The 19,933-nt window shown below is 41.7% G+C and overlaps 1 protein-coding gene across 2 annotated transcripts in view; it reads right to left on the bottom strand.

Annotated features, from left to right (window-relative positions):
* Positions 1–19,933, bottom strand: part of LOC141112452 (ribosomal protein S6 kinase alpha-4-like) — a 97,772-nt gene that overhangs the window by 16,243 nt on the left and 61,596 nt on the right. For both annotated transcript variants that reach the window (XM_073605311.1, XM_073605312.1), the window contains exons 13-15: positions 16,527–16,697; positions 16,248–16,439; positions 5,574–5,733 (exon numbers count right to left, since the gene is read on the bottom strand). In XM_073605311.1, the coding sequence (XP_073461412.1) occupies positions 5,574–5,733; positions 16,248–16,439; positions 16,527–16,697 (523 nt within the window). The remainder of the gene's footprint in view (positions 1–5,573; positions 5,734–16,247; positions 16,440–16,526; positions 16,698–19,933) is intronic.

Genomic DNA, 19,933 nt, shown 5'->3' with positions numbered 1-19,933 from the left:
TGCCTAGTAGGCTTCTTTCCCCAGGACTTCTTTTGTCCCTGGGGTTGACTCTTGTCTCTGGACCCCGATGGAGGCGGCCGTCGAGACTGCCTGGAGGCTGAAGCCCCCAGCGCTGGGGAAAGAGTCCGTTTGAAAGAGGGACGCTTACTCTTCTTCTTGACAGGTAAGAGAGTGCTTTTCCCACAAGAGATTCTCTTGATATAGTTATCCAAGTCCTCTCCAAACAACCTTGCACCACGAAATGGAAACCCAGCCAGTAGCTTCTTACATGATGCTTCGGCTGGCCAATTTTTCAACCATAGGATTCTACGTATATGCACCAACCCCAGTGAAAGACGGGAGGTTTGCACGATAGAATCTCTAATGGCGTCAACCACAAAGCATAAGGCCGCTGGAAGGTTAGCAAACCCCTGGGCCTGCTGTTCAGGTAATACTTTGATGACCTGCTTAACATGGTCTCTTAAGTATTGACAGACTCCAATCGCTGCTACTGCAGGTTGGGCCACTGATCCTGCTAAGGAGAAAACATCCTTCAATAGGGATTCCATCCTTTTATCTACAGGATCCCTGAGCATCTGAGCATTGTCTACAGGACAAGTCAGGCTATTATTTACGGAGGAAATGGCGGCATCAATAGCCGGTATTCCCCACATTTTAATAAACTTTTCTTCCATCGGATAGTGTTGAAAACTTTCTCAGCGGAAAAAAACGTTTGTCTGGGTGATCCCACTCAGAATAAATGAGCTTTTCAAGTAAAGTATGAACAGGAAAAGCATGTGCTGCTTGGAAAGGTTTCAGTGACCCCAAAGCAGAAGAGGGTTCTTTAGCAGTTTCAGGTATGGGCAACTTAAATGTGGAGCGGACCAATCCAGTGAGGATCTGCACTAAGACTTTCTCCTCATGGGAAGTCGCAGAGGGTCCCTCTCCACCTGATTCCTCCGAAGAGGAATCATCCGTCCCATCCTGAACCTCTGAAAGGGATTCATCTCCTTTATCCCAGAGCTCCTCTGTCTGAGGGTCTTGGGGAACAGAGGAAAGCCTAGTGCGTTTTCTTCCACTGAGTGAAGACGTAATCACGGCCATTAATCTTTCCTCTAGACCATTAATGGTTGAGGAAAAAACCTCTTGTGTAATATATACAGGGGCTGAAGTGCCAGAAGCAGGTGTAGCCCCTGACCCCGATGGCTCTCCCTGGCTAGCCGTCCCTGGCCCATCTTTAGGGGGGGAGGATGCTGCCGACAGGGGGCCCTCAGAACCTGAACGAGATCCCCTAGTGTCTCTGGTTCCTGGGGTGCTTGAACCTCTTCTACCCATAGTGCAAAGCAACAAGGTCTGAGGTATACAAATGAACACTGCCCGCTGAGCGATGTAGTCTGGCTAAAAGCCTTGCTACCCAATGCTCAGTCTGGTGTTACTTCAGTAAATGCTGCCTAGGAGAATGCCTGTGTCCCACCTTACATGCGACCGTCAGCTCTGTGTCTCTCAGAAGGCTGAGTGCACCTGTACAGAGTGCCTTTAATAGCCTGCAGCTGGCCTGAGTGGGAGTCTAAGCACCTGTGCTGACGTCCCGCCCCCTCCTCTACCGCCCCCCCCACCTCGAGTTTTGAAAAAAACGAGTGCTTCCCGCGCTGCCGACTCTCCTGTCATGCTTCTGGAGAAAGGCTGGGGATGGGGGGGGGAGGGAGGCTGGTAACAAGATCTGCCTGAACGGCTATCTTCAGAGATGGTGGCCATTAGGCCGCAGAGCCCGGGTGGTATAACCACTTTCTAGACCCCTGTGGCCCCTCTCTAGCCTGGGGGGAACATTCAAACATGAGAAATCCCCCTTTCCATCTTACCTGTTTGCAGCCTGCTTGAGACGCTGGGACATGAACAGCGATGAAAACACCTGAGACAGACAGTCAGCATGTGCAGGTTTGTGCTCTTGGCAGCCCCCGGTGGTCACAATAGGCATAGCATGCATTTACCTTAAAGGAGAAAAGCCACTAGAACTCAAAAATTCTGTGGAATCTCCTCTTACCTTATCCAGCCACAGGGTGCTGTTTACACAGACCCAATCTTCACCTCTCATGGTGGGCTCCGTTTGAAAAAACCGTCAGAGACTGGGGCCCCCTACGAATAGGGGGATCCAACAGTTCTGGGACCGTAAAGCACCTCGCCAGAAATTAGGAAGTTTAAAGCCATTTTCTGATCTGCGGGGTCCAGCTCTCTAAAAAGAGAAGCATTACGGGTAAAACCTTGTTTCTTCGGACACGAGGCCCGGGTACCATTCAATTCGGCCATGAAAAGACACTTTGAATGGATCCGGTTTGCCTGGCTTGCCCCAGTATAGGATCTTAGGATATTCCCTTTGGAGCTCAGCACAGGACATCTTTACACGTCCATCACCTAAGACACTGGCGTAAAAACTGAGGTATCCCTGCAAGGGGGAGGGATTATATAGGGGGTTGAACTTCCTGATAGGGTGTGCCAGTGTCCAATCACCAGTGATACCTATATAACCCATCAGTAATTACTGTGGCTCTGTGTCCCGTGATGTTCGAGAAAGAAATAATAATTTTCAAGGAGTTTACATTGTAGTTTACCTTAAAGTGATGCTAAACACACACTGTTTAATTTGCACTGTCCCTTCAATTTCTGTATGTGAATGATGGCACTGTAGTTATTTTAATTTAAAAAAAAACCCATCTAAGTACCTTTTTCTTAATAGATTTACAGATGTCACATGACCCAGATCTTTCCCAGCCTGTCTGCAGGGAAACATAAGCAGGAGGAACTTCTAGTTCTCTGCTGCTGGTCACATGTTCAAACAAAAAACAAAAAAACCCACAACCTTTGGAGTACAGGGTAAAAATAAATAATTAATATCAATAAACTGTTTTAAATTGTCATACAAATAAATATTTAAAATCAAATCTTCAAAATTTTTTTGGCAATAACATGGTGTGGACAGATTTCTGCCAGTCACAGGCTGTGTCACGCCCCTCCAGCCTGTGTCTTAAAATAAGAGGGAGGTGAAGTCTCCATCAATCTATAGTGCCTTGAAAAAGTATTCACACCCCTTGAAATTTTCCACATTTTGTCATGTTACAACCAAAAACTTCAATGTACTTTATAGGGATTTTATGTGATAGACCAACACAAAGTGGTACATAATTGTGAAGTGGAAGGAAAATGATAAATGGTTTTCAATTTTTTTACAAATAAATATGTGAAAACTATGGCATGCATTTGTATTCAGCCCCCCCTGAGTCAATACATTGTAGAACCACCTTTCGCTGCAATTACAGCTGCAAGCTTTATTTGGGTATCTCTACCAACTTTGCACATCTAGAGAGTGACATTTTTGCCCATTCTTCTTTGCAAAATAGCTCAAGCTCTGTCAGATTGGATGCAGAGCATCGGTGAACAGCAATTTTCAAGTCTTGCCACAGATTCTCAATAGGACTCTGACTGGGCCATTTTAACACATGAACATGCTTTGATCTAAACCAGTGTTTCTCAACTTTCTTTCAGTCAAGGCACCCTTTAAAATTATAGACAGACTCAAGGCACCCTTTAAAATTATGGACAGTCTCAAGGCACCCCATTCTAAAATGCAAAAAACTGTTTTTCATCATGCGGCACCATCAACACACGTTGGAGACCCAACATTAGAGGTGATTTATTCTTTCAAAGCAAATACACTTTTGCACACCTGTACCGATTAGTATTCTAGTGTTTCTCCTCTCCCTCAGTTTCTCTCCATCACTCAGCTAATGTGATCCCAGTGTTGATGGAGGGAGGCAGGGGAGGGTCAAACAAGGACGCTGTGCAGCCTTCTTATCAACACTGATGACATTACTGATTATTAGGTTGTCGGTGGCTGGAAGGTTGAAATGGTGCACAATAAAAACATGTGGCTTTGTGTAACTAAAAGGCAAGCTTGATCCACCTGCTGGCTTGTATACATTTTTGGACAATTTTTAGGCATTTTACCAAGGCACCCCTAAAAAAACCTCAAGGCACCCTGGTTGAAAAAGGCTGATCTAAACCATTCTATTGTAGCTCTGGCTGTATGTTTAGGGTCGTTGTCCTGCTGGAAGGTCAACTTCTGCTCCAGTCTCTTGCAGACTCCAACAGGTTTTCTTCCAAGATTGCCCCGTATTTGGCTCCATCCATCTTCCAATCAACTCTGACCAGCTTCCCTGTTCCTGCTAAAGAACAGCATCCCCACAACACGATGCTGCCGCCACCATGTTTCACGGTGGGGATGGTGTGTTCAGGGTGATGCGCAGTGTTCGTTTTCCGCCACACATAGCGTTTTGCTTTTAGGCCAAAAAGTTCAATATTGGTTTCATCTGACCAGAGCACCTTCTTCCACATGTTTGTTGTGTCCCCCACATGGCTTCTCGCAAATGGGACTTATGGCTTTCTTTCAACAATGGCTTTCTTCTTGCCACTCTTCCATAAAGGCCAGATTTGTGGAGTGCACAACTAATAGTTGTCCTGTGGACAGATTCTCCCACCTGAGCTGTGGATCTCTGCAGCTCTTCCAGAGTTACCATGGGCATCTTGGCTGCTTCTCTGATTAATGCTCTCTTTGCCCTGCCTGTCAGTTTAGGTGGACGGCCATGTCTTGGTAGGCTTGCAGTTGTGCAATACTCTTTCCATTTTTGGATGATGGATTGAACAGTGCTCCGTGAGATGTTCAAAGCTTGGGGTATTTTTTTATAACCTAACCCTGCTTAAAACTTCTCCACAACTTTATCCCTGACCTGTCTGGTGTCTTCCTTGGCCTTCATGATGCTGTTTGTTCACTAAGGTTCTCTAACAAACCTCTGAAAACTTCACAGAACAGCTGTCTTATACTGAGATTAAGTTACACACAGGTGGACTGTTTTTACTAATAAGGTGACTTCTGAAGGCAATTGGTTCCACTAGATTTTAGTTAGGGGTCTCTGAGTAAAGGGGGCTGAATACAAATGCACACCACACTTTTCAGATATTTATTTGTAAAACTTTTGAAAACCATTTATCATTTTCCTTCCACTTCATAATTATGTGCCAATTTGTGTTGGTCTATCGCATAAAATCCCAAAAAAATACATTTACGTTTTTGGTTGTAACATGACAAAATGTCAAGGTATATGAATACATTTTCAAGGTACTGTATATGTAATATTCTGCCCCCATTGTCTTTAGCTGGTTAGTGGGCATGGAGGAGGAGGGAGGGAATGGGCTGCCATTTACCACTGTATATACACCCTTATGTGTGACTCTATAGTCATTTGGGCTGCTCAGATGTGATAGGGAGGAAATGTTCAGCATAGAATCTCATTGAAAACTGAGCATGCGCAGAGCTGCCAAAACCGCTCTGCAAAATCCTTAGCTGCATTGGGGAATTGGACAGAAGAGGGAGATAGAGAACAGCAGGATCAACCAGGTTTTTTGCAGAATACAGAAAACAAATCTCATAGTGTCTGAGTGAGTTCCAACAGCATATAATACACTATTTATTGATAGTTTTTTTTATGATGTGGGACACTTTAAAGAAAAGTCCACCTCTGTGAATAAAGCTTAAAAAAGCATACCTTTAACAAGCTCCTTAGCTTCATCGCTCACATGTTCCCAGCTTTCGCCCTGCATGACAAAATCTCCCTCCTTAATCTTGTTAATGATATCAGCAGCACGACTGTGAGGAGAGCCACTCCTTGCACCTTGAAAGGGAACCTGGCCACACAGCATTGTATACTGCAGAGTTGAGAAAGTGAGAGTGAGAATTACAAGGCATGACGTGGTTGTTGCACAGTACTTTTGGAATTCAGGCTGATGTTGGTCATCTATGTGAAACTTTTAGTGAGAGAAATATGAAAGCTATCTTCTTACTTTCCTTTTGAAAATAGTAGTTAATTTGGTGTCATATTGATCCAATGGTTTTAACAGTTTCTGATTCACTTACAAGGAGCCTACAGGACAATTAGAATATGACTTTGCTTGCTGCACGCTTGTTCCGCGTCGGTGACTCAGAGGTATCGTGGCGTTTGGATCAGCATGACACCCAAGCGAATAATATTTTCAAAAGCAAGTCAGCAATTGAAGGCTCTGAATTTATCTCAGCCCATGTTTCTTTACTGGCTTCAATGTAAATCTGGCAATCTGCTTTGTCTACTATATCAAAAAGAAAAACACACAAATACAAAACATTGTTGTAGTTCCAATTAAAAAGTGAAAGCCTTATTTATAGTGTATACCTTTGTCTCACACTGTTTAAAATCATAGCAGGGACCGGCCGAGATTCGAACCATCTATGGGCGGGCTAATTGTACTCAAGTCGATCCATCAATCAACTTGGGTACCACTGGCATGTTGGAATTTGGGCGTGAGATTATTGCCAGCAGGTGTAGCCGCTAGCAATAATCTTTCAGTTCTCCCAGCAAGGAAGACTCCCCATGCCCCCCCCCCTCCCCCCTTTGCCAGGAGAACACAATAGCTCCATGGGAGGGATTCCCCCATCAACACTGTCTGTATTGATGGGGGAATCAAGATATTTTCTTTTCTGCAACATGTGGTTGCAGGAAAGAAAATCACATCATCTATGGCCAGCTTTATGCACCTACCTACTGTCTATTGAGCATGACAGGCAGACCAAGAAGGGAGGCAGACCAGCCAATGACTTAAAGAGAAAGGTGAATTTTTGAAATTTGGGCAGTCCCGGGGCACCAAAAGAGGAAATTTCAGGTATGTGCAGGCACACTTTTTGTAGCTGCTGACTTTTCAATGAGTGGAACTCCGCTTTAGAAGAAGTGCCTGCTTCTCAGAATTATTGCTGCTCTAAAACTGTTCTCCAGTGGAAAGGTTTGCAATAAAGACAATCAATAAAGGATCTTCACATGGTCTGCAAGTGTGGTAGACCACCACAAAACACATATCTGGGATTGATCCCCAAAAAAGAAGATACATTTTAAATCTGGTTATCATACAGCTAAAGCCCTTCCCCATATGTCTTGACAAGAACAGTAGGACATCCTGTTGCAATATACTGTATACTGCAAGGCAAACTGCTGCAGTGCCAGTTCATACATGTACACCTCTATCTTCATGTTCCACATTTGGTGAGTTTCCAGATGATTGATGTGGTAAAAGCAGCCCAGACATGATATGACAGCTGTTTTTGTTCTTATGTTAATATGCAGCAACATTTCAAATGTGAGAAATTGCATTTCTATTTTTTAGAAACTCTGATAACTTGCCTGTATATGGGCTGTACAGAAATTTCATTAGTAGGAGATACTTTTATGGACAGCATTGAAGAAGCCATTGATCACTTTAACTGTCCCCAAAACAATATGGGATTTTGGTAGGATTTGCAAGCTCTATACTTGAATAATAATGTCCAAACCCCCCAAGGTGTCATTTTAAAATTACTGTAAACTGTAATGGTTAGAATGTGCTCTCTGGGTAGAGATTACCTAATGAACAAAAAAGAGCTCTCTGACTCTGCCTAACCCCTCATGACGAACATAAAATAAATTTTAACGTCTGAACCCAATTTTTGCAACTTTGGCATGTGCTAGTAAAACTGTACATATCTTTTAAATTACTTACTGTATCCAGCTGAATTATACCTTGTTTTTTCAGAACCTATTGGGCTTTCCCTTTGGTGGCAAGTGGATATCCCCTGATTTTTATTTCTTTTTTTTCTATTATCAAAACTGGTCCAAAGTAGTAAAAAAAAATATACATATATATATTTTGTTTTAATTTAGCTGTACATTTCTTGCTTATACCATAACCGACCACCAAAGAACGATCCAAAACAAATTCTCCCACTCTTGATGGTCACAATAATACCACATAGACTATATTACCAAAAGTATCGGGATGCCTGCCTTTACACACAAACTTTAATGGCATCCCAGTCTTTGTCCGTAGGGTTCAGCAGTGAGTTGGCCCACCCTTTGCAGCTCTAACAGCTAAGAGTTGAAGCTGTTAGAGCTGCAAAGGGTGGGCGAACTCAGTACTGAACCATACGGACGAAGACCGGGATGCCATTAAAGTTCAGGTGCTAGTAAAGTTAGGCGTACCAATACTTTTGGTAATATAGGTTATGTCTAAGTTATTTGTTGTTTGTACCCGTAATAGGGCCCAGAACCAATAGTGAATATTTTGCCTTTTTGTACCCTTCCTGTTTCAATCGTTTTTATTAGTGTTTTGAAAAAAGGCAAAATATAAATGAGTACTGTACAGAGCAGCAAACAATCCTTGCATGCTCTGAATCATACAACAAGAATTGGTACAAAAATGAGGGGGGGGGGGGGGAGTCATCAGGAGAAGATCTTGGTAAACAGGTTAGGTCTTCAATAAGGCCACAGATGGACATATGGACATCAACAGAAATAAATAAAATAAGCTTTGGGTTATGAACAGAGTATATTACAAAAATATTGTTAACACTGGGAGGCAGCTGTCAGGAATATTGCCCTATAAGTAAGAGTAAGGACCAATAAGGCAGAAAGATCCTGAGGTCGAGACCTTACTGAAATGTAATCACTGTAAACAGGCCTTTAGAAATAATAAAAAGGCCTTAATCCAGTGACTATAGCTCCCTAAATATTGTCCCGTCTCCCCTATAGGGGGCTCCAATCCCCTCTCCAACTATAACAAAAATTGTTCGAGTAGGAAGAGAGAGAGAGAAGATCAGCTTGAATCAGAGGAACAATAGAAGAGGTAAGGAGAGAAAGAGGAAAGAAGAAGTGAGTCTATCCGGGGATCCTCCAGTCATTATCGGCTTTGTTCTCCTGGGATCTGCAACTTTTATATCCTTCCTATAATACTGACACTAATGTCGTGTACACACGGGCGGACTTTTCGACCAGACTGGTCCGACGGACCAAATCCGGCAGACAATCCGTCCGTGTGTGGGCACCATCGGACCTGCAGCAGACTTTTTCGGTCAAAAATCTGACGGACTTTAGATTTGAAACATGTTTCAAATCTTTCCGACGGACTCGAGTCTGGTTGAAAAATCCGCTCGTCTGTATGCTAGTCTGACGGATGAAAACCCAGGCTAGGGCAGCTATTGGCTACCAGCTATCAACTTCCTTATCCGGTCGTACGTCATCACGTACGAATCCGTCAGACTTTGGTGTGATCGTGTGTAGGCAAGTCCGTTTGTCATAAGTCGGTCGGAAAGTCCGTCGGAAAATCCGTCAGACCAGTCCGGTCGAAAAGTCCGCCCGTGTGTACGCGGCATAACTGACACTGATATATTTGACTTAGACTTGACTTTTCACCCTAATTTGTTTTTTTACACAAACTTTTTTTTGTTTTCAATCTTCTCCTCTAGCAAGGAGAAAAAGATACAATGCATATTTTTCTCCATTCAAGAGAAGAAATTGTACAGCGACTGATCACTGTTATAACCAACCCAGAGCCTGTCCTCCTGGCTTCTGATCATTAGTATGAGACCAGGAGCTGGAGCTGCCAGCGATAGCTTGGTCTCCGCATTGAGAGAACGCTGTGCAGCGTGCTCTCAGCACAAACACAGGTACACATATTTGCAGCCCAATGGAGGAAAACCCACTTTAGTGAGGGCATATATGTGCGCATGTTCAGCAAGAAGGGGTTTACATCCCCTGTATCGCTTTTTCCAAAAATGTTCTTGCTGAATTTAGCCATAAATATTCAGAGGTGGCCAAAAGCAGGAAACAAAGTGAGTAAAACATGATCACAAATTGTAAATGTGGCTTAGCATTACTCCTACTCACATTTCTGCCCTAAGCACTAGTCCATGAGTACCCAGGCCTCAAATAGTATTTAAAGTGGTTGTAAAGTGTGCAGCAGCTGTCGTCAGCCACCCTAATTCTTACCCGAGCCCATCTAGATCCAGCAATGTTACAGCAGTGTCTCGGCTGCCCCGAGACTCCCCCCCTCATTGGCTGAGACAGCAGCGCGACGCCATTGGCTCCCTCTGCTGTTAATCAAAGTCAGTCAACCAATGAGAAGAGAAAGGGGGTGGGGCTGGGCCGCGGCTCTGTGTCTGAATGGCTCAGCTCGGGTGCCCCCAAAGCAAGCTGCTTGCTATGGAGGCACTCAGCAAGAGGGAGGGGCCAGGAGCACCGAAGAGGGAACCGAAAAGAGGAGAATCGGGGCTGCACTGTGCAAAACCACTTCACAGAGCGGGTAAGTATAACAGGTTTGTTACTTTTCACTAAAAACAAACAAGACTTTACAATCACTTTAACCACTTGACAACTGGGCACTTAAACCCCCTCCTGCCCAGACCAATTTTCAGCTTTCTGCGCTCTCACATTTTGAATGACAATTACTCAGTCATGTAATACTGTACCCAAATGATTTTTTTGTCCTTTTTTTCATACAAATAGAGCTTTCTTTTGGTGGTATTTGATCACCTCTGGGTTTTTTATTTTTTGCGCTATAAATGAAAAAAGACCGAAAATTTGGAAAAAAAACGCATTTTTCTTAGTTTCTGTGATAAAATTTTGCAAATTATTAATGTTTCTTCATAAATTTTGGCCACAATTTATACTGCTACATATCTTTGGTAAAAATAACCCAAATTAGTGGATATTATTTGGTCCGTGTGAAAGTTAGAGAGTCTACAAGCTGTGGTGCAAATCATAAAAAAATTGATCACACTTGATGTACTGATGGCCTATCTCATTTCTTGTGACCCGAACAAGTCAGGAAAGTACAAATACCCCCCAAATGAAAGTAGACATTCCGAGGTATTTAGTAAGAGGCATGGTGAGGTTTTTGATGTTGTCATTTTTTCCCACAATTCTTTGAAAAATGAAGATTTTTTTATTTTTTATTTTTTTCCCACAAAATTGGCATTGTAATAGGTTATTCCTCTCACATGGCATGTATATACCACAAATAACACCCCAAAATACATTCTGCTACTCCTCCTGAGTATTATGATACCACATGTGTGGGACTTTTTCACTGCCTGGCCACATACAGAGGCCCAACATGCAGGGAGCACCATCAGGTGTTCTAGGAGCATAAATTACACATCTAACTTGTTGATTACCTATTACACTTTTGAAGGCCCTAGAGCACCAGGACAATGACACGTGACACTGACGTGGCACTGATACGTGGCACTGATGACACTGATGTGGCACTGATGACAGATGGCACTGATACGTGGCACTGATGACACTGATGTGGCACTGATGACAGATGGCACTAATACGTGGCACTGATGACAGATGGCACTAATGACACGTGACACTGATGACAGATGGCACTGATACGTGGCACTGATGACACGTGACACTGATGACAGATGGCACGTGACACTGACAGGTGGCATTGATGACAGATGGCACTAATATGTGGCACTGATGATAGATGGCACTTATACGTGGTACTGGGGATAGATGGCAGTGGGGACAGATGGCAGGGACATGACAGTGGGGACAGATGGCAGGGACATGACCGTGGGGACAGATGGCAGGGACATGACCGTGGGGACAGATGGCAGGGACAGATGGCAGTGGGGACACTTTTTTTTGTTTTGCTTTTTTGTTACACTTACCGCTGCAGCGGTTCCCTCTCCCTCTTCACACGCTGTCTCTGTGTGAGGAGGGAGAGCCGGCGATGAGAGATGATCTCATATGTTTACATATGAGATCAACTCTCATTGGCACTGCCGATCACGCTGAAAACGGCCGCTATGATTGGCCGTTTTCAGCGATCTGTGACTGATTGTGTCCAAGGGACGCGGCCAGCACAGAACTTCCCCGATGCGCGCCCGCGGGAGCGCGCATTGCGGAAGTAAACAGGGGGGCGTCCAGGGACGGCCTCCCGGCAATTAGCGTCCGCGCTGCAGCCGTCTTTCGGCTATAGCGCGGGCGCGAAGAGGTTAAACACATCCTAGTGGGTACAGTTCTTTAAGGCATGTAAAGACAACAAGATACATGATCGGTTGTTTTCACAAAATTCACTGATTCACTGACTTATTTAGGTTGGCTATAAATGGGCTAAAATTGGGTTGAATTCAAACGACAGATTAAATGCTTAGCAAAGGATAGTCATCTTGGGCTTCCATAAAAAGTAATAATGAGCTTGTCTGATCCTCAGCAAAAAGAAAAACAATGCAATTTATGTCCAAGTGTTGATGTTTTGCTGTCTATTACACGTCTATGAGGCAAAGTTTAGGAGATGGCAGCTGAAATACCAACTTGCCCAAACAAATACCCAGGTGCAACTTTCATTAATAACCATGTATATCACTTTTTCTGAAAGAAGATTCAGACACCACAGGCACGATTCTGGATAGACAGGCTGTTGCAGAAGGACATATTTACTTGCTATTTGGCTTGGCCAATGAGGTTCAAAGTTGGCTTGGCACCACTACCTATTATGAGGCAAAAACAATTTACCATCTGAAAATATGGAACACTTATTATAAATCAAGAGGGGTGATCAAACAGGAGTTCACGATTGCAAACAAAAGATGGCAGAGGTTCATGGTATACAATATAATATTGTATGTACTGCAATTCCTTTACAGAAACAGATCTCCAAGCAGTATACACAAGAATACAGAAACTGCAGTCTCTGTCACTAACTGTGTATGTTGATGAACACAAATGTTCTCAGTAACAGCTTGTGTACCCATTACTTTCTGCTACAGTTCTGACAATAGTAGCAGATGGTTGTGGGTAGTGTTCATTTGATTGGAAATTAGGTCATTGTGGAATTTTTATGTATTCTTCATTTGGCTCTTAAACAAAAACTGTAAAAAAAAGGTTTTTTAAAGTTCATTAAGTGACACAGGATTATTCAGAGACAACTGGGTAATACTGCTGCATATAAGGGGAATTGGACCCTCGTAAACTAAAAAAAGCTGTTGGCTAGCTAGCCATACACCCCCCCCCCCACCACCACCACCCCCATCATGCTTTGGTTTTGTAGAAAAGCAGTGTTAGGAATAGAACACATACACAAAACAGTGGGGCCTGTGCCCCTTAATGAACTCCAAGAAACTGATTTTGCAGAAAGTACAAACATCCTGTTTTCTTTCACTTTCATTAAGGGACACAGAGACAGGCCTAGAAATAAAACCAATAGAACTTGGGGCAGCCTGCAGCTCAAGCTAAAGAACCTTATGCCCTTTCTATGATCCCACCTAAAAGGGTAAAAACACAGGGACCATCCAGAAGGATAAAAAGAGTCAATTTTCCTAATAGAAGCAGAGACTGAGAGATAAACCTGTCCCGCACAAACTACATCTTGGCAGTGAAGGGAAATTGTGCTTTGATGTCTTGGAGCCAAACAGAAAGAGGTGGAAGAACAATTACTGGTTGCAGTGAAAGGTGAAAATCATCTTAGCAAAAAAGAAGGCTCTAGGCCTTAACATCACCTTATCCTTGTGTAAAACCAGGTAGGGTTCTTTGCAGGATAAGATTGCCAGATCCAACACATGCCTCACAGAGGTGATGGCAACAAGGAAATTAACCTTGTGGTGAGAGTATCAAGGAGAATATTCATGATGGGTTCAAAATGCATTTTTTTAAACCAAGAGAACCATATTCAAAATCCCACACTAACAGGAGGACCACCATGCTACATGAGAAGCACCCTGCACAAAAAACTTAAAGCGGACCCTCACTTCTTCAAGGACTTGGCTCCTCTCCCCAGCACAACCCTATGCATGAGTGCGGTTAGATGGTGCCTGGACTGTAGAATGCATCTCTGGGAGCAGAGAGTCAGAAGGTTTTCCTGGAGGAAAAAGACTCTGGCCTGAGCTGCGTGGAGGAGATACAGATACTCTAAATAGTGTCTGTTCCAGTTCTGACGATTTATGATCCAACTGAACCTTTAAGGTGTTGTCCACCAGAGTTGACTCTTCCCTTAATAGGAGATTGTGCTGGTAGCCCACAATAGGAATGCTCCAAGAGCATAGTAAGGCTAGCACTGCTGCTAAGACCTTGGTGAACACTCGGGGAGCAGCAAGCAGACCAAAAAGAAGGGCTACAAACTGGTATTGCCAGGTGCCAACAGCAAAACTGAGTAACAGTGATAGCATAAAAAGATAGAAACATGTACTGCAAGTATGAATCCTTGATGTCCACAAGGTTAGAAAACCGATGACAAACCTGATTCTATGCAAACATTTTTTGACTTCTTTGAAGAGATTTAAAATCTTCAAATCCAAGATTAGGTTGATGCCCTGATTTAGTTTTGAAAAAGTGAAAAGGTTTAAGTAAAAAAACGCTGAAAGCTTTCTGTTGTGGGAACATTGGCAATGACTCCCTGGCTCAAAAGATCTCCTAGACCTAGAGCAACATTGATGGGGACACATGCAGGTTGGACAGCAGGAAATGGGGTGGAAGCAGAGAGTGTAACCCCAGCTTGTAGCCCATGCACAGCACATCTTTTACTGAGGCATCCGAATATGCTTTCTGATCAAAGACTTCCTCCACAGCTATTGCTGAGAAAACACATATTTGGATAGCTGCATAAAGAGATGAGCTCTGCAGCATGCAGAGGAAGTCTTGAATAAAGCAAAAAAGGATGTTAATAGGATAAAGCTGGATAAACTGTTCTTAATAGAAAAAAATACATCCATCCTCTTAGGACACTAGCAAAAAAGCAGAAGCATGGAGGGATATGGGTGGGTTTACCTTTTACCAGCTTTTTTTGTTTGCAAATGTCCAATTACTTGGAATTGTACAAAAAGCCAAAAAATATGGGACTTTATTTATACCTTACCAGTGTTATAAAAAGCTTAATAACAGAATAGTACATAAAAATCTCAATTATATTATACAAAATAATTAAAATTCAGCAGAAAAATATTACATCACATATCACATATAATATTCTAGACATAAACGCTTCTGTCATCTACGCGTTTCTCATTTTTTTACCACTTCTTCAGGACATTGGCCTGAATCAGTTTACATAACAAACGAATAAAGAAAAAAATGTATTCCAACTGAGAATAAAATATACCATAAGTATACAATAAACACATGTCTTACCAGAAATTATTGGTACTGTGTACAGCTCTCTTTGCCCTTTGGTGTGAATAATACCAATAATATCTGGTAAGACTTGTGTTTATTGAATAATTATGTTATATTTTATTTTCAAATAAAATATATTTTTTCTAACTTCATTTGTTATGTTAACTGCTTCAAGCCAATGTCCGTAAGATGCGGTGCGAAACGCATAGACGACAGAAGCTTTTATATCTAGAATATTATATGTGACACAAGTGATATTATATTTTTCCACTGAACTGTAATTATTTTGTATAATAAAATTGATTTTTTTCTGTAATATTGTGTTATTAAGCTTTTTATAACCTTGGTAGGGTATAATTAAAGCCCCATTTTTTGGGATTTTGTACAATTCCATGCAATTATAGGGATGATACCTACCAGTGTTAGTGTGATTTTTACAGTATTGAATTGGACCTTCTCTAATTAAAATAAGTGTCCAATTACTCCTGTAGGTGAAAGTAAAAAACAATTGTCTCTGAATAACTGACTTTTGTGCCCCTAAAGAGTAACTCTACTTTTGTTGAGATAAAAACATTCTTCTCTGGGGGATCTATGTACATTACAAGGATTTTAAGAAACTTTGTTGCAGATTCCTACCTTTTGTTATTCGGAAGAAATCGCTGTGTGTTTGTCTGTGTCTATGTGGGAAAGTGAATCTAATGGGAATGGTTTCATAATTATCAATCAGCTGCTGCACCTGCAGGGTTCTAATGAGGAAAGCTGCTGGGTCTGCATCCCTTTAGAAGTGATTTCCTATTGGAAATATCTCACCAAAAATGATATTTTTGTTGTAGGGGATGCCTGAAATCTGACTTGTATCTTAGGGCAGACTTCTGGGAAAATCAGTGAGCCAATCACACAAGCAGGAAATTATGTTTCCGGGGGGACGTTCTGTACACATTCGGTATACAGAATACCTCCAGGTAGCCATATTGCATTTTACAGAAAATTACAGCGCTGCAGATTGAAAAGGAAAGGTAATTTTTTATATCATTCAATCACAATATGACTCATGTCACAACTGTATACAGTCTATTATTATTTTTTTAATTTTCTATTTTTTTCCCCATGAAAGTGGAGCTATCCTTTAATGAGCAAGAAAGAAAAAGGTTTCCAAACATTCTGTTATAACGGTGCACAGAATTCAATGGTAATAAAACAGCATCGAACACAGCTAATGATCAGACTCTATAAAGCTATTTAAGGTCAAGGAACACCTACCATGATTACACCCAAGCTCCATAAATCACATGACTCATCATAGCCCTGGTGTGACAGCAGTTCTGGGGCAGCGTAATGCAGTGTAAAACAAGGAGTATGCAGTGGCCGTGATCCTGGAGGGCGGAGCCTAGCAAACCCAAAGTCTATGACCTTTAAAACGGCATCTTCACCAGGTGATGACAGCAGAAGATTCTGTATGAAGGAAAAGCATAATGTAAGCAATACGTTTAGCCTTTTCTATCATTGATTTTCTTATTCTTACTTGTAATAAATTCTCACCTCAGGTTTAAGGTCTCTGTGGACCACTCCAGCTTCATGCATGTGACATACAGCACTCACAAGGCTGCGCATTAGACTACTTGCTTCAATTTCGCTGAAACGTGATTGTTTCTTTATTCGGTCCAGCAACTCCCCACCATCCAAAAGCTCCATCACAACATATGAATGATACTAACACATAAAAATAAATAAAAAAGACACACGCTAAGGTGAAAATGACAGGTAAATATATGTTTCTTGCTGCCCCTATTTTAAGGTGGATTTTTATGTGGTAAAGAACTATACCACTTATTCATTTTAGGCAGGGTTTGCACTAATTCGCTGCAGTAATGCATGTTTGTGTGCTGCGGTGCCATTCATTCTGAAGGGCACTCCAACACTCCTGCATTTCAGCACATCAAATGCATGCCAACAGGCTACCATTCATCGTAGTGCACTGTTACAAAAAAAAAGTGTATGCGCCTTTTTGGTTTGTTAGGTGGTCCATTCAAATAATTGGGCTGCCTTAATGCAACACACATTAATGCTCATGCGGTAATGCACTGCAACAGTGTTAATGAATCTAAAATGAATAAACTGCGCTCGGTGCTTCAGATAAGGCTTCATGTACACGGGACATTTTTACAACATTCCTGAACGATTTAACTTGACAGATAGTGAGCCACATTTAAAATGTCCATTTGCCGTGTTTACATGCCACGTTTGCGTTGAAAAACACCTGTAAACTAAACGCACGTTACCGTGTTTAACCGCGCTTGAAATGCTTCTAAACGCAGCGCCTGAACTCATTTTTTTGATTTCCAAAAATGGCCTCTAAACTCAACTGCCTAGAAATGACTATAAACGACCTTGTGTACATGTACTGATAAGATAAGAGAGGAGAGTTCAGGAGCAGTTGAAACGTCCGTTTAGCAGCAGCAGTGTACATGAGGCCTTATATCCCCAATATTAGGAAAATCTAAAAAAATGTTGCTCTATGTGAAAAATTCATAAATAACCAAAAACAAATATAGGGAATATAGAAATAATTCTTAGGTAAAACAATAATCAGGTCCACAGATGTAAACCAATATATTAAGTCTGCAAATGTGTTCAGAGTGTATCAACTCCAAAATGTAACTGTGTGTTATTGTAAATAGACAGTAATGTGTGTGTGTGAAAAAATTCAGGAACAAAAACGATCAAATACAAAATGAAACAATATATCAATTCACAGGTGAATTAAAGATATATCCAGTCCAGTGTGCTCCAACAGTGATGTCCACACGAGCTTCTGTAATTAAAATACCACTTTACTACTCATTCTTCTTGTATTTTATTAAAGTTATTCTGTATATAAATGTCCGTTTAGCATTTTTGCAGCAGTGTTTTCTTACTTTATAAATTCCAAGCAGACCACGGCCATCTCTTGTGTAGGCAGCTGAAGCCGGATAGTATCTCTTCCTGTATTCCGTGCATGCTGGATACCCAGCACGCACCTGCCGATCTCATGCATGTGCAGCACAACGCGAGCAGTAGAGGTGGGGTTTCTATAGCAATGGCTATGCAAATAATGCAATGCTAGGACTCGGCAATGCCTACTGCCTCTTGGGATTGATGACACACATGTCCCAGGAGGCAATGCAAACTTGGAAATGATGCGTGGGGCAGCGGCCGCGAAGAAGGTAGTGGAAAAAGAAATTGTCTACAATGAAGTAAGTGATCCCCACAAAAAAAAGTCAATTCATTACAACTGGACACATTAATGCAGGATGGTGAGGAGTACAAAATGTGGGTGGAACTCCGCTTTAAGTGTGATCCATAAACCCACCACCTAGGTAAATCAAGCTGCTTACCAAAAGTGCTGACCCCAAATTATAGGAGGTCTGGCAAGTGACAGTAGTGTAACAATGGATCATCCGATCAGAGGGTATCAGCAGTAATCCACATCAAACTGGAACTAAGGAATCCTCATCCTGTGGGTCTATAAGGCTCAATCAAGCAGAGAGAGACCTCCGATAGTGTGATATTGTCTAAAATTTATTGTTTAAAATACAACTTTTAAAAAATACATTTTAGGCGATATCAGACTATCAGAGGTCTCTCTCCTTGATTGAACCTTATAGACCCACAGGATGAGGATTCCTTAGTACCGGTTTGATGTGGAGTACTGCTGATACACTACTGTGCCTTACCAGACCCCCCATAATTTGGGGTCGGCATTTCTGGTAAGCATCTTGATTCTCCTAGGTGGTGGGTTCACGGATCACACTTTATTTTATGTTAATTGGCTTCTGTCCAAAATTGGACCTAGTATATGAATGTGAGTTGGGGACCTTGGATTGTGGGCTCCTTGAGGGTAGGGACTGATGTGATTGTGTGATTTATGTATGGAGCGCTGCGTAAATTGACGGCACTATATGGGTACCTTAAATAAATAATAACAAAATAGATGAGCATCTTAATGAGACACAATGTACAGGGATAGGGACAATTGTAGACACGCACCCACACTCACTCAGGTTGAACTGGATGGACTGGTGTCTTTATTCAACCTTACCAACTATGTAACTATCTAACACTTAATTACAGAAGTTTGTGTGAACATCACTGTTGAAACACACTGGACTGGATATATTTTGAATGCACTGATATATTGTTTAATTTTGTATTTATTTAATAAAATAATACAATAGATGAGCATCTTAATGAGACACAATGTACAGGGATAGGGATAATTGTAGGCACACACACACACACACACTCACTCAGGTTGAACTGGATGGACTGGTGTCTTTATTCAACCTTGCTAACTATCTAACTATGTAACACTTAATTACAGTAGTTTGTGTGAACATCACTGTTGAAGCACACTGGACTGGATATATTTTGAATGAACTGATATATTGTTTCATTTTGTATTTATTTGTATTTATTTATTTTTGTTCCTGAATTTTTTCATACACACATTACTGTGTATTTCCAACAACACACAGTTACATTTTGGAGTTGATACACTCTGAACACATTTGTGGACTTCACATATTGGTTTTCATCTGGACCTGATTATTGTTCTGCCTTGGGACTTATTTTTATTTTCCCTATGCTTGTTTTGGTTGTTTATGAACTTTTCACATAGCGCAACTATTTTTTAGACAACTACAACAGTGTTAGTTCAGTCTTAACAATTTGGCTGAATAATAATATGTGATATGTGTTTGCAACATGAATCACTAGCTTCTTCCGCAGTTCTAGCCCTTATGTCTATCATTTAACTGGATGCTCAACATAAATAACTATTTTAGAGCCAGATGTCTGCAACTCAGCTGACCATTCATTGTGGTTTGTGGAGCTATATCTTATTTATACAGAAGGATTATATTGGTAACACGATAAAATATTTCCTTAGGTTTAGTCTATCTCTGCAT

Source organism: Aquarana catesbeiana, linkage group LG11, assembly GCF_042186555.1.
Source record: "Aquarana catesbeiana isolate 2022-GZ linkage group LG11, ASM4218655v1, whole genome shotgun sequence".
In the NCBI taxonomy this organism is placed as follows: domain Eukaryota; kingdom Metazoa; phylum Chordata; class Amphibia; order Anura; family Ranidae; genus Aquarana; species Aquarana catesbeiana.
This window is presented reverse-complemented; position numbering and strand designations above follow the sequence as displayed.